Raw genomic sequence first — 15,056 nt, 5'->3', positions numbered from 1 at the left:
TTGTACTTGCTGGTCTTGTGTTTTTTAAACAGCCACATGGTTCTACTTTGTGGTTCTATTCACGCAGTTCACTAGATATCATCTTACCAATCAACTGACCAATCACCAAGTGGCTGACTTGGTTGTTGTTGTTTTAGCAAGCAAACCATTTCACAAACGCCTTCCAGAGTAACCTGAGGATTTACGGTGTCTTTTCTTTGACACACTGAGCAACTGCACACACCGTCTTATACTTTGTAATATGTTTGAAGCAGAATTGATCTCCAAATATCATTACCTCACGTCAGAGAGAAACAGTTTTGGGTTTTTTTGTTTGTTTTTTGGGGGGTGGGGGTGTAAATGACTCGAGAAAGGTAAACTAAAAAAGAGACCTCTCTAAACCGATTCATGTGAGAATGTAAATGTCTGCTGCAGCTAAAAAGACATTTCTAAAACAGGTCAGTGTCATGTTGGACTGTGTGAGAGTGGAATACTGTGGACAATCTGCCAACCTGATTCTTCAGAAATTGGATATACTGGGTAGAGACAGCAAGTGGAAGATGATGGCACATACTTATGGGCAGCATTACCACATATTTATGGTGTTGTACTTGGTTGTACATATGTCAGAATTGCAAAGAATTACAAAAAAATCCCACAGACATTCTTCCTTTCTCACATTATTTGTTGGAAACTTGGAAACAGTTGTGAAACTGAAAAGAAGCATGCTGATGCTTTAAATTTATCCAGGTATGTTCAGCAGAATTGTCAAGACACTTTCTAATGGGTTTTCAGTGCTGTAGAAATGCCTACCAAATAACACCTCAAATCAATCTATCGCTAACCAGCTTAATCACTGAGATCTCATGTTTAATGTATTTTGGGAAGAGTAACATGCATTTAGAGCTTCCTACTGATCGGCCAAGCACTTGCTTTGTAGATCATGAAAGGAGGTTTCCTTTTTATTTTTCTATATAGCATTTCTGGACAGGCTGTAGTAGGTTAGGCTTTAACTATGCCATTGCTCATACTCTTTGACTAGCTGTTGTGATATTTTGATACACTCCTCTTAATCTATACTGTGCTTAATTTCATTCACTTGTGAACGTGTCACTCCTAAATATGTGCACCTGGAAGCAAAGCTGAATGTTAATACATCAGCACTTTTTAAAAGTGAAATAGAGATGCCTGACCTTATGAAAGACACTCAGCAACGTAACCTGTAGGTGACCCTAGCTTCTGGGCAGCCATCTATCCACCGTTCATCTGACAGTGCTTGGTTTTCTCTCATCCTCCTCTCTCCTTCTCACAACACCCCATCCATTGGTTTCAATTAATCAGCCATGGAGCGGAATTTATTCAGTCCCTGCCCAGTGGGATTCTTTGGTATGTGGCCCCAATGGTAGCAGGTTGAGAAGCCACGGTCTGCAGTGTCTTTAGGCCTATTACTCTCACCTCACAGCCCACTCATAAAGAGAGCTTTGAGCAGACTGTTTTTGCGGGGGGATCCGGTAGGCTTTTTGTACCATAATAACCAATTGGATTGAGTCACTGCAGACAGACATGTTTACTAAGCTTCTGCATAGGTGGAGTGAGAGAGATTACATGTGCCACAATCAAACACCAGGGCCCTGATTACTGGCTGAAGGACAGTCTGGGAAAATGATAATGTTTCTTCCCTAATCACCTAGAACTGGTGTTGACATTTTATTTCACTAGTAGTATCAGGACTGTATATGTAAAATGGTGAGCAACATGTTGGGTTGCAAAGTGGATTGCAGTGGGGCAGGAACTATATACATACTGAAGTATCTTAAGCAGCATGTTTGTTGTAAGACTAAAATAGGATGCACAGATGGAATCGGCTGAGGCCCCAGGTGGTGTTGGCCAGCATTTACATATAAGCTGTTGATCTGCTGGGATTGAGCATGATCTTCTTGAACTAACATAGGTATGCAAAAAATTTGTACAATTATTTAAATGTAAAAGAAGATTGAATGAAAAGCACAATGAACTGATGGGAAGGAACAGAATATACTGTTAAATCCTTCTTGAAGAGTTATTCTTTTAACATTTAATAGCCTTTGATTTCTCATAGAATTTATATGGTCATGAATATACTGAATACTTTCTCTAGTTTTCCTCTTTGAATGACATTTGACCTTTGCTTTTAATTTCAAGAGACTGAGTGAGTTATTCTGGTGCTAGAGAAGTACCGACATCAAAAAGCCATTCTGGTGCTAGAGGTCCTCTTTAACTGAAAGCTCTACATAGTGCCCAAAATACAAGACTAGTGATTTAGAGATCTGGTGTTACATTTGGAGCTGCTTGTGAGATTGCACACAAAATACACCTGACTACCGATTTGACAAATAGTGTGTGAGACAGTTATGTGGTCTAATTTTCACTTTTATCTCCAGAAACAAGAAAATGTGTTTTCATTGCATTTTGAGGTATAATAAAAGTTTCTCTCCCTGATTGAGTAAAAATCATCGACTAAGCAAACCCTCTTCAGGTAAAGCAAATAGCTAAAGCATTTGTAGATGTTCCAGAAGGATCGTTTCTTCGACCTCTTTTATTTACTCTGTAGACAAACAATATTATCTCTGCCACCCAAAACTGTAATGTACATTTTTATGTAGATTACACTATTTTATATGCCACTGGCTCCTTCCTTGATCAGCACATGTACAGTCTGCTTATGATACAGTATATTTCAGAAATCTTTTCATCAGACAAAAGCTGTTTTAAACTCTGATGAAACTAAGTGCACGATATTCACCAGGTCACCTGAAAGTATCCAGCCTACAGTCTGTATTCAAACCCTCCACGGTTATAAAATTGAAAATGATTACACTTGATTAAGGTGATTTTGTTTACATGAATGTTCATCCACCTTGAAGCCTCGTTATTCTTTGTATCTGTCTGTTATGATTTATCACAGCCATTCTTTTCTTACTCACCATTTCATCATATAATGATGCAACATGGCTGTACTGCAGACTGGCTGCTTACCTCCTTGATTGAATTTAAACACAGAACTCACAATGACAGGTCAAAGGACACTTTAACATTAGCTGTGCCTCTTATTTACACTAAACCTGCAAAAACTACATACAATTTATGTTTATAATAACAGCTATTTTATTTCTCTTTGCACTGCTGGTCGAATCCAGATTGGTGAGTCAGTGACTGTAACGCTAATGATAAATTTAATCTATACAGTTTTAACTGGATTAGGAGAAAACCTTGACATTTTTTTTAATCAACCCACATATGCACACTGATTTAGACAGACCTATTCCCAGTCTCCATTTCCTTTATCTGTCACATTTATTTTTCTCCCTTATCCAGTTCCACTTCAAGTTCATAAACCCAAATGAGGTATTAAGAACTAACTGACCCAATTTGAATTTAAAATAGCTGAAGTTTCACGAAACAACAAGGTCTGTTTTAATAATAACACCTGGATATCACAAAGTAGCATCTACGTACATAATACAGCAGCATGAGTGTGCACATGCTAATTATATATTGGATCCTGTGTGGGTTTTCTCTCACATATATGACAGTATGTAATGAAATGGTGACCAAAAATGGTCACAAACAAATAAAGTAAGTAAAATAATCACAGCTACTATCTGGTACGTTTGATTAAGGCAAAGCCCTCATGTAAAAAGGCCATCTTTCACTGGCTGCTGTAATAAAGCTCAATCTTTACCACTGCTTCAGATCTGTTTGAGATTTGAACGGACAAAAGCAGTCAGACTGATGTTCTGGCAATTTGTTTCAATGAGTGCTTCGTTAAAAAGGCTAATAACGGCACCTAGGATAGGTCTTCATTTGAAATATGCCTTCTAGAGGTGGGAATCACCATATATCCCACGATACGATATTATCACGATACTTAACGCACGATACGATATTATTGCAAAATTTAAAAATATTTTGCGATATTCAGATTCTGTACATAAAGGTAAACTTTATCAATATTCATTTTATCTAATATCAAAGTCTCACACTCAGTCTTTCTCTCATTTCAGTCAGTTTTATTGTTGACAAACTGAACAGTTTGTATTACAGTCTAGTCCAACTTAACTGAATGCAACCATCTGGTACAATTATAGCTATTCTGAACTATGCAATTTATGATAACTATGCAGCCCATTCAGCAACTGAAGAATTTGAAAGTAAATTAAAACAAAATATAATTTTACATTAAATAAAAGTTTTAAACTTAATTAAAATAAAACATGTCTTAAATTAAAAGAAGTAAACTGTCATGTTTATTGCTGCCAAAAAACAAGTTAAACACATTTGGACAGTGAAGGAATGTCAGGATTCTTGCTCACAAAAAGGAGCTGATCAACATGCTCTGAAGTCAGAGTTCCAGTCCACAAAAACTTTTTTTGTAACAAAATATCAATTTCTGCTGTCCCTGTATCGATACATTATTAGCAAACAAAATATCACGATACTACACAGTATCGATTTTTTTCCCCCACCCCTAATGCCTTCATGCGTAACCACAACGAATGTGTGCTTTCTGTAGGGCTCTAACACTGTAACATAAAGTTCCCCTCCCATGTAGTGTTTTCAAGCGCTGGAGGATGATTTGCAGAGCACAACTACAACCACGAATAGTAACATCTGGATTTATAAGAGGAAAACAGAGATTCCGGTCACAACATCTACAATCACACATAAGTAACCCGAGCGTCTATGAGCGTTTAAAAGACATTTTATGTTACAAATGAATCTCGATTTGTGGCTGTTTTTTATTCAGGTCACACCCAAAACTACAAGTGTTATTAGGCAACAGGACAAACATTGTAAACTCATCCCCACGTGCAAAAAGGCAGATTAATCAGTGCCTGTGTGAAATTAACAGCTGTTGTTACTCACCTACATTACGGCATCTGTAAAGAGCTTTGCATTTACTGTGGAAACCTTTGGTACAGTCGCCCCACAGTGCTGTTACATGTCATACACATATGAATTATTAGCAGGATGATTCCAGTTTATGGCATACAAAAATTATTATCAAATCAAATTTAGTTGAATTGTTTTTCTTACTAAACCACTTCTGTCCTTGAATATACATATCACACAACTGATGGTGTCTCTAAAATGAACATGGATGTAACTATTTGCTTAAAGAAGCCATTTAAACTTTCACTGGATGGAACTTGCAGATGTGCATGGAGAACCAGCTTCCCATGTGAGACCGCTGAACTGTCGGTAAAATGCCATCGCTCTACAGGAGACGTCTCAAAAATACATTTCTTTCAGATAGGAAATGACACGCACAGTAAGCAGTTGCACGATATTAACAAATCACATTCTGTTAGGAGAGATTATCAAGTCTTTGCAGAGCCCAGCACTGTGCTCCCCGTGACTATTGAAGTGTGTGAGAGAGATGGAAGTAGTACAGGGAATTTTCAAAATAAGAGAAGCGCCAGTACACTGTGCTCTAAGAACATAGTGTCCTAACCACATTTGTGGTTGTAGAAGCCAAAGTAAATTTTGTGTGCGTGTGCGCGTGCATGTGCGTTTCCATAAGCTGAAAGGAATTTTGTTGTTCTTGCCACACTCCAGTGGACAGTATCTCTTACAAACATGGCTGCAGCTGTCAGGAGATGTCGGTTTGAAGGTTTGTGCTGCTGTCTGTCAAATTGACCCAGTGTGTGCATTTAAACGCATGTGTGTGTGTGATATTGTGTATAGTCCACAAAGCTGAAGTGCTCTCTGTGGGCTGTGAGAGGAGGGAGGATGAGCAACAGCAACTTCAAGAGGAAACACATGAGGGGAGAGGTGCAGCGGCGGGATAAAACTGAATTACTTTTGCAGCGAGAACACAAACCAATAAGGTCTATTACATTTATTTAATATTTATGACGGGTTTCCAAAACGAGCAGGCGGTGATACTTGACACTGATTTTGAATGTGATACATCCTAACATGCTTTTCATTTATTTACACGTCTATGTTTTTTTTGTTCTGTTTTTTTGATAAAGCATTACCTGCAGCAGACATGTGACATGCTGTGAAAAACATCTTAGTGAGTTTTTGAAGGGCTATACATCCGTCCTACTGGAGAGCAGTTATTCTCTTCACAGAACACCTGCAAGCCTTTAGAGTTACGCATGTTTGTGTAAATCGCACTGATTCCACCTTATGTCACTTTCCATTCTAAGCCTGCACAATGCAGATCAGCAGTTCTCGTTTCATTTACATTTCAGGCACTGAGCTGACAGTCTTTTCAAGTTAAGCTTCTGGGAGAGAAGAGTTAGATGGTCTTATTTTGTCAGCTGCAGTTTGACAAAATGTTGGAGTCCCACTGGTGAGATTACTTTTGCAGAATAGGTAACTAATGGTAATATTGCGAGTATCGATGTATTGTTACTGCTAAGTGCCCATATGCAGCAGGCTCTGAATGTAATTAAACACTGGCTAATCAGAAATGAATCAGACACAAGCTGAATCAATACTGGATTTCAGCTTGTGAAAGCAAAAGTACAAACCTGCCCCAGCTCCATCTATTCTGTTTATTTGGTGCTGGTGCAGAGCATTCAGCTAATCACACTTCCTGTCACCTTGTTTAGTAAACCATTTAGTAAAATGATAGTGATGCAACTTGTGTTGTGCAGCCACAAATGATGTCATTTGATATTTTACTGAATGTGTCTAACAGGTTCAGTGTGTCAATGGTTCAAAGTCATTTTTAAATATATTTTTGTGTTTTAGTTTCTGTTTGGTTGCCATCTTTTTTTGGTAGTTTTTATATTTAAGGGTAGATTACTTTTTTTTTTTAAATGTAAATAATGTTTTTGTATGTCTATGTTTCATTAAACTATTGCTATAAAACTCCATTAAGATATTTTGAACTCCACGAGTCAGTTTCCTCAATGAGGCTGAATAATAATTTGTTATTCTTGTAGTCTCTGTTTTTTAACAACAAAGGCTGTAAAAATGAAGCTATTATGGAAATGTCTTAGACACCTCTGGTTTAAACATAACATGAGGTTGTACAGAAGTCTATGGGACTCTGCAGTTCCCTCAATAGTTTAATGTCTTAATAAATACAACACAATGCTGATGTTGTAAATTTTGGTTCCACATTAGAGTCAAATAGGAGGATAAATCAGCTATGCTTTTCTTTGTAGCTGACAAGTAACTAGCCTATGAGCGTTCACCGTCCCTTGGTTTCTTAGTCAGATCTACTTCCTGTCTTCTTTGTTTGACATAATGATAGTAATGGGCCTCAGTCACACAGGCTTAAAGCCCAGCTGGTGACCAACTGACCACTAGTTGCAATAGAAAATGTGTATTCCCCAACCAGTTGTGAATGCTTGCTGTTGGTTGCTGTGAAATCGATTGTGAAAGCCATGTTCAGGGAGGCCTACATCAGGTCAGTGAGCGCCTGACAAACAACCAGTCACTAAGAAAAAAGCATATTTCCAGACCGGTTGACAAGTGGTTGCTGGAGATTACTTGAAGTCTCTAGTGTGAAATTAGTTACACAGAAGGTGCTGCACCAAAAACGTCCCTGTGACTGGTTTGACTACAAACTGTGGTTTGTATGGGAAATGATAACTTGTCTGCAGATGCTCGCAAGCTTCCAAGTGAAAATTCAAAATGTACATTGGAAAACAGAAATGGAAATTATATACTTTCAAAGTAAAAGTTGCCAACTATCTTTTCTTTGAAGGCAATTTCTGGTTTGCATCACGCTTTTTGAAGTTTAGCAAGGGCTCGGAGGGTAAATGGCAAATGTTTGCAGACAAGTCGGCGTCTTCAACATACAGCGCGGGCGACGACAGTAATCTGCTTTCAACCAAAGTAAAGTCACAAGGAGGTTTCTGGTACAGCACGCTCTTTGTGACCCTGGTCAGGAAATGCACTCATTATATGAAGCATAATGTGACACGATTTAAGAACTGATTTAAGCTGAACAAAATTTAGTGGTTCTCATTTTAAGTCTTTATGAGCAGTTTGGAGTACCGAAGCAGCAACTGAGATGATACAGTCATGAGTCTCAGTGAAGTCACTGTCACTCGAAAGAGACCCTGGAAAGAGAGAGAATTTTAAAGCGAAACAGAAGGAGAGCCACGGGGAGAGGGCACGCGTGGGTCTTACATAAAGCCCAGATGGTTCTAGGGAAGCGCATGATGGGGACATGGAAGGGTGGAGGGAAATAGAGAGCGGAATCTGTGCATCTGACTGAGTGACCGAAGGCTACAACACCTGGATGGAAAGATACAGATATTGGGGTCAGTCAAGGAAGCAAGGGGGGTCATGAAAAACACAAAGTGTTGCTTTTGCGCAGTGCAAACAGATGTGTGTGTATATAAAGTAGTTAAACCTTTTGTTTTTTACTACAGATGAGCCTAAAGTCAGCTTCAGTAAGCCCAACAATGATCTCCAAACACTATACATTTGCCTTATACGTTTTCTGATAAAGCACTTTTAAAGTGACGTATCTCAGTCTGCTCGTCCACATCTTCAAACAAATGTTGTGTTTTCCACATAGTGTTAATCCAACAATTGCTGCTGCTGGGCATCCATTTCTGGACAAATCCAGCAAGCCACAGGACCCAACAAAGCAGATGAAGGAGGCTTTACTGCATCTAAATGAGCAAACGAGTCTGGAAAATGTATGCTATTAAAGCCCAACCTCTAAACATCTACATGTTAAGTGCTCTCAAATGGTTAATTTAGCTTTTGAGAGTTTAAGATGGTGACATCTGACATTTAATGTTACTTTTGGGAGGGTTTTATATTCAAAATGATAAAGGTACACTATATAAAAGTTCAAGTTGCCCAGTTAAAACTATAAATGCTCCCACAACTTTTATATGAATTGGTGGACTTGGATGGATGGAGACTGCTGCATGAAAAATAGTTTCTCATGATGCAAAAGAAAGATGGTGCCTCATAATTATCCTGCTGTCTGATCGATGAGGACTATTCCCTGTGATTAAATAGTTGCCTGAGTGATTTTAGGTGTGACCTTTAATCTTGTCTTGATGATACTGTTGTGTTACTAAGCAACCAGTCAGGTCTGGTTGCATGTTTCAGATAGCTGCAAATACTCTGAAATTTAATCCCAAGCATGTTGTTTTTATGCGCCCAGTCTCTCCTGTTTACAGCAAGTTAGCCAAGCTAAGCTACTGCTGGCTGTCCGTTTGCATATGGCATACGTTAGAGCAGTATCAGGTTTCTCATCTGACTGTGACCAAATAAGTGTGTTTCCCAGAAAAGGTCTGACCTAATTGGATACCAATTCATTCCAATGTATTTTATTGCTACAAGAATAATCAGGTTTTTCACAGTACATAATGATTTTTGCATTTTAAATGTATGAACTTTGCACTGACACAGTGTCTGTTTTTCAAAAGATTCATGTCCACTGCTTGTTTTCAACTTCAAATTCACTGTGAGAGAGGTGCGTGCGTGCGTGTGCGCGCACGCGTGTGTGTGTGTGCGCGCGTGCGTGCGTGCCTGTCTTAAAACATCAGGTTGAACTTTTGAAGAGCTGACACCTAAGATTTAGGGGTCAGTACTATTCCTAGTGTTTTGTCTCTTGCTCATGTTTGTCTGGTCTCGGACACACAGCGTGTGTCAACCTGTGTTCGTGTGCATGTGCCTGTGTGTATCTTCTAAAGGCCCACACCTGGTTTCTAATAGGGAAAGACGTACAAGAGGCACAGCAAGAACACGCAGCTGTCTCGCATGTTTCTTTTCCTTCCAAAGTCAACTCCAGACGGAGATGTCATAATGTGCGACACGCTGCGCTGGCAGGCCCACCGCTGATGGTTTCCACTTGCACGCCGCTGTGGCCGTGGTTTTCACTGCGAACAGCTCCTTGTCCACGACACTTGTGTTTGCTGATCTTCCTGTGTGTCCCACCTGCAGCCTTTAGCCTAGCACGACGAAAGGTCAAGGATGCTAGGGGAAAAAAAAGATCTTTGTTTTGCTCTTCTAACATGCAAGCACAGCTAGACTCAAAGACAAACTACAGGGCTTTGGGGAAAATAGCACAGCTGTTTGTTTGTTTTGTGCGGTTGTTGCTGTTTTGTTTCTGACTTTAAAAAAATTCTATTTGTAATTTTCTGTTTATGAACAAGATGTCTCGCCATATTCTGGAAGCATGAAGTGTGAGGCTCGTGGTTCTTTGTCTGTGCACAGTTTTCTCTCCAGAACATCGTGTCCTGAAATATTTTTGTAATGTTAAAACCAAACATGCAAATCTAAGAAATAAAAATATATATTTTTAAACTTTTATGGCATTGCAGAAGAATTACCAGTTTGCTGCTGCACTGAGGGGGTGTGTTTTTATGACCAGTATTCCTCATTTTCGTCAGATTCAAAGCCAATCGCATTGAAAATACCAGGGTATTCATGCAACGAGTCTCAGAGAGCAGCCTCTGCCGCACATAGATAACACAGGGAGCCCAGATGAATGAATGGTGTCATTCATACAGCAGACTGCAAGAGCTTATAAGACATATATTTATATTGGCCAGAACCAGACTGCTGTATAAAAGCATCTTAAAACAAGGAAAATTCATAAAAAACTGGCAAAGTAAATCCTAATGTAATAGTCCATCCAACCATCTTGCTTTTAACACAAAGGTAAAAAACTTAAATGTATGAAAATGATGCTTTGTCAGGTCAATATCAAAAAGAAAGTTTCCACTTATTTCACATTATGAATCTCATACAAATCTCTCAAAAAATTGTATTCATATATATATACAGTACCAAATCCCTCTACAATAATACAGAGCAAAGATCAGACGACTCACTGTGAGCAAGCCCTTGGCAGCAGCGGGAAGGAAAATCTCCCTTTTAACAGAAGGAAACCTCCAGCAGAACCATACATAAATACAGAAATTTTACCTCTTGAAAACTTAGCAAAATTTTTTAATAGTTTTGTGTTGTTGTACTGACCAAGCCTTTGTCTAACTCAGTGGTTCTTAACCTTGTTGGAGTTACCGAACCTCACCAGTTTCATATGCGTATTCACTGAACCCCTCTTTAGTGAAAAATAAAATAGGATTTTTTTCAAATTCAAGACATAGATATGTTTTTTACTGATGCACAAAATGAGCCATGCATGTCATGGCGGAGGCTCTGCCGAACCCCTGAGACCGACTCACCGAACCCCTAGGGTTCGATCGAACCCAGGTTAAGAACCACTGGTCTAACTGAATTACCAGAATGAAGGCAAATCTATGTAAAACCCCAAGACTTCGTAGATCGTAGCGAGGCAGGTGAAGGAATGCATCTCTGGCAGTGCTCAAATTTCACTAAAATAAAGTACATCCTAAATTAGCAGCATTTATTACACTGAAAGAGCACAAGTACCTTGCTGTGCACCCACAGACAGACACACAGCCAGACACAGCTGAGGTTATAGAGGAGGTCAGGGGAGAACGACCATCTGATGCCAGCAGATGGAGGGATGCAGGGAGGGAGTGGAGGAAGAGGAGAAGCTGCAAATCAGGACGACATGACCGAAAGCTTATCGGCTGTTCTTAAGGCACTGATTTCACTTCTCATCCTGTTTGCTCCAGCGCACCCACCTTATGTTTATGTTAAACTTTGCAGTAGACGAGATAGTAGCTTACAGAATATATTCCATGAGCGGGAGTGCAAGCAGTGAATAATTAAACTCATGCACTCCAAGATGATTGCTAACAATCCTTTCAATCCATTTGAATCCGATGGCCAAATAAGTTTTAAAAAAGTAGAAAAAAGAGGCTCTCAGGATTCTTCTCTCTGTCATAGCATCCATTTCCCATTCATGCTTCTAAATGAGATGGGGTTTTTTCCCCTTTTGATTTTTCATTTGCCTGGTGCAATTGCCGGACCTGCTGCAGCAGCACTATCTCAGGAACACACTCGCTTCTGTGTCACCTGAAGTCACCTCTATCTCTCTGTGTGTCTTTGTTGTAGAACGGAGCAGTTCCAGGAGAGCCAGTGAAGAAGGATGAAAACTCCCGGAGAGGGAACTGGGGAAACCAGATTGAGTTTGTCCTCACCAGTGTGGGCTATGCTGTGGGCCTGGGCAATGTCTGGAGGTTTCCATACCTCTGCTACAGAAATGGAGGAGGTAAGCATCACAATGACGACCTGAGCCCATTATCTTTGCATTGACAAACTAAACTACAGTGTACCCATGTTCATAATATGATACAGACACTGATTTTTATGAAACATCAGAAGCCGCATTTATTATAATTGTTCTATTAATGAGGTCCAGATATGTAAACGAGTGGCAATCGTTTACAGGCTGCATTCATTCATTTATTTATTTATTTTTGTACATTTAAATGATGACAAATTACTGCACTGGAATACTAGAATGAAACTGTGAAGCTGAAAAGAAGCTTACTATGTATATATCATATATAATTTAAGAATGAATTCTAACTAAAACAAAAGAAAATAGACTTGTGAACCTTTAGACTTGCTTCCCTCTCATACCTTCCTAGCAGGTGTAATATTTCCATATCAGTTATGTACTATTGTTCTGTTTATCGACTTTTATAAACTTATGATGAGCTGTTAATATCTTTAGAGGGAGTGTATTTCTCCTATATTGGCTCCTCATTGGCTCCCTGTTATTACAGGCTCGAAGTTAAAATCCTCCTCCTCACATACAAGTACTGGAATAATGATATCATATTTAAAGACCTCCATAGTACCATGTTATCCTAACGAAGGAGTTTGCTCTCCGACTGCTGAGTTACTTGTGGTTCAGAGGATATTCAAAAGTAGAATGAGATTTCTTTCTGTTAAAAGGGGGTTCCTGTGCATAATATAGGCATGCAGATGGACACAGTCTATAGGTCGAGAACTGAGAAAGTTCGGGTTTTCTCAGGGTTCTTTTTCTGGTTTTTTTGTTGTATTGAGATTGTACTTTGCCATTATATTCTCTACACTGTATATATGATCAGGTGTGTGTCAACTTAGAAATAATTCAGTCGCTCAGAGGCAATACCACTGTTATTTAATCAGATGATGTTAGACAGTGTTTTATTCTTGGTGGATTCAATAGATATGTTTCCTATCATGGCAACTACTGGGTGTTTTCAAACTTGTATTTTGGGTTGTAACCCTAGTGTAGTAAGATACTAAGAATTTATCAGCTGCTGAGAAATCCTCTGTTTGAAACAAGATGGCTCCTCTCCCTTTAAGACCCCCCTTCCTTTAACTTCCTAGGACCTGGCGTCCACATACTGTATGTGGACATCACACTTTGGGTTGTCTAGACCAACATACTAAATTTTGCTCTACAAGGGCCTGCTATCCACTTATGAGGCCGTTATACTGCCACTGTCCTATCGAAATTTAAAGCGAATGTCCTTATATGTGGATCTCATTTTTCTCAGAAACAAAAATCAGAAAAATCACGTAATTCTTTTTTTTTTATATTCAACAGGTCCCAATCAGCCCAAATAGCAAACAGAAATTAAAAATACATGCCATGAAAGAGTTCGGGTCTCAGGAGGTTAAACCTATTTTCTTCTAATTGGTTGCAAAGCCTTCTGTTCTGACTCACGGAAACTACTTTTACATCGTTGTTCGAAGCGTTGTTTAAGTGTTGTTTAAAATGACAATCCAACGCTGTAATCGGATATACAGTTCCAAGAAAAAGTGTTTGAGTTCCAATTTGTTTTGCAAATTAGCCACTCTTACATGTTTCAGATGATCAAACGCTTTTAAATATTAGACAGAGTAAATCCGGGTAAATACAAAATCCTTTTTTGGATTGATGATTTTATGATGATTTTATTTATTAAGGGGAAAAAACCTTTCCAAACCTGTCTGGTACTGTGTGAAAATGTAATTACCCCCAAACCTAAGAACTAGTGTTTGTGCGTTGGTGATGACTGGGAATGAGTCTTTCACATCGCCATGGAGAAATTTTGTCCCAGGGTTTTTGAGCATGATTGACCTGTTTAAGGTCATGACAAAGCATCTGTATTGGATTTAAGTCCGCACTTTCACTTGGCCACTCCATGTCATTTTGGGTTTGTTAGCCAACTCAAAACCCACTTGTACAAAATAGCTTATCCCACATAACCTTTCCACTCTCCTTGTTTTGAAGGGAGGAAGGTTCAGGGCTGAAGCAATCAGCTTCATGGGCTCATCCGGTTAGAATAAGAAAAGCAGCCATCTAATGCAATTATTTTCAGGGTACTCCTTTTATTCTCAAATAAATAAGGCAAAAAAGGAAGGAAACAAAGACACACATGGACTGCTCTCTAAAAAGGACATAAAGTACGATTTAAGTAACTCAAAATGATACATGAACTCAGGAGACTCAAAGAGAAACTCACCTCAGCTGCCGCCCCATGTGGGAGTGAAGAAAGAGTGAGGGGTAGGTGAGTGCAGTCCTTATATAACAAGTGACAGGTGAGTGCAATTAAGGCCAAGCACCACACCCAATCAAAGGTGAGGAAAAGAAACAAGGTGCATCTGGTGAAGTGAATGTGTTGAAAGGTGAGCCTTTACAACAGCCGCCCCCATATTTCTACTGAGAAATATGTTCAAAGGATCAGAGATGCTCCTTTTCACAAAGCGGGAGCAGAGGAATCAGACATGCTACAGGTCTAATATAGGTTCAGGGGGTCGACAATGCAGGCCAGACAGTTCAGGGGGCCGACCATGTAGCCAGCGGTGGCGGCAAAGCAGGTCCAAATGCCAACCGCATGGGATGCAGCGGCAGGCCCAGACCTGCAGACCGTTGGGCAGTTTTGCAGGTGCTGGGGGCAATGTACGGGGCTTGGCGGAGGCAGGACCAGGTGATGCAGGAGCAGGCAGCGCCCTGACCACTGGCGGAATGGCAGCCACAGGCGGTGGAACTGGTGATAGTGGCACTGCCGGTGACGACATAGGTACTGCTGATGGTAGAGTATGAGGTGGCTGAATGAATTCAGAGCCATCAGCGGACACAAGGATGTGCTGGAGCGGTTCTCCTGAACCTGAACTGGAAGATGTGAATAAACATTGGGCATGCGTGGAACTGCTCTGGGGTTGGAAGTCTGTGATTGGACCTTGGA

The 15,056-nt window shown here is 39.8% G+C and overlaps 1 protein-coding gene across 3 annotated transcripts in view; it reads left to right on the top strand.

Moving 5' to 3' along the window:
* slc6a9 (solute carrier family 6 member 9) overlaps positions 1-15,056 on the top strand; it is an 84,987-nt gene that overhangs the window by 47,211 nt on the left and 22,720 nt on the right. For all 3 annotated transcript variants that reach the window (XM_086270494.1, XM_086270492.1, XM_086270491.1), the window contains one exon: positions 11,944-12,100. In XM_086270494.1, coding sequence (XP_086126620.1) covers positions 11,944-12,100 — 157 coding nt within the window. The remainder of the gene's footprint in view (positions 1-11,943; positions 12,101-15,056) is intronic.

Source organism: Aulonocara sp. 'chitande type north' Nkhata Bay, linkage group LG18, assembly GCF_057382095.1.
Source record: "Aulonocara sp. 'chitande type north' Nkhata Bay isolate Kocher_YH1m ecotype deep benthic linkage group LG18, A_spYH_male_GT1.1, whole genome shotgun sequence".
Taxonomy (NCBI): domain Eukaryota; kingdom Metazoa; phylum Chordata; class Actinopteri; order Cichliformes; family Cichlidae; genus Aulonocara; species Aulonocara sp. 'chitande type north' Nkhata Bay.
Note: the sequence above shows the minus strand (reverse complement) of the source record. Positions and strands in the feature narration are given on the sequence as shown.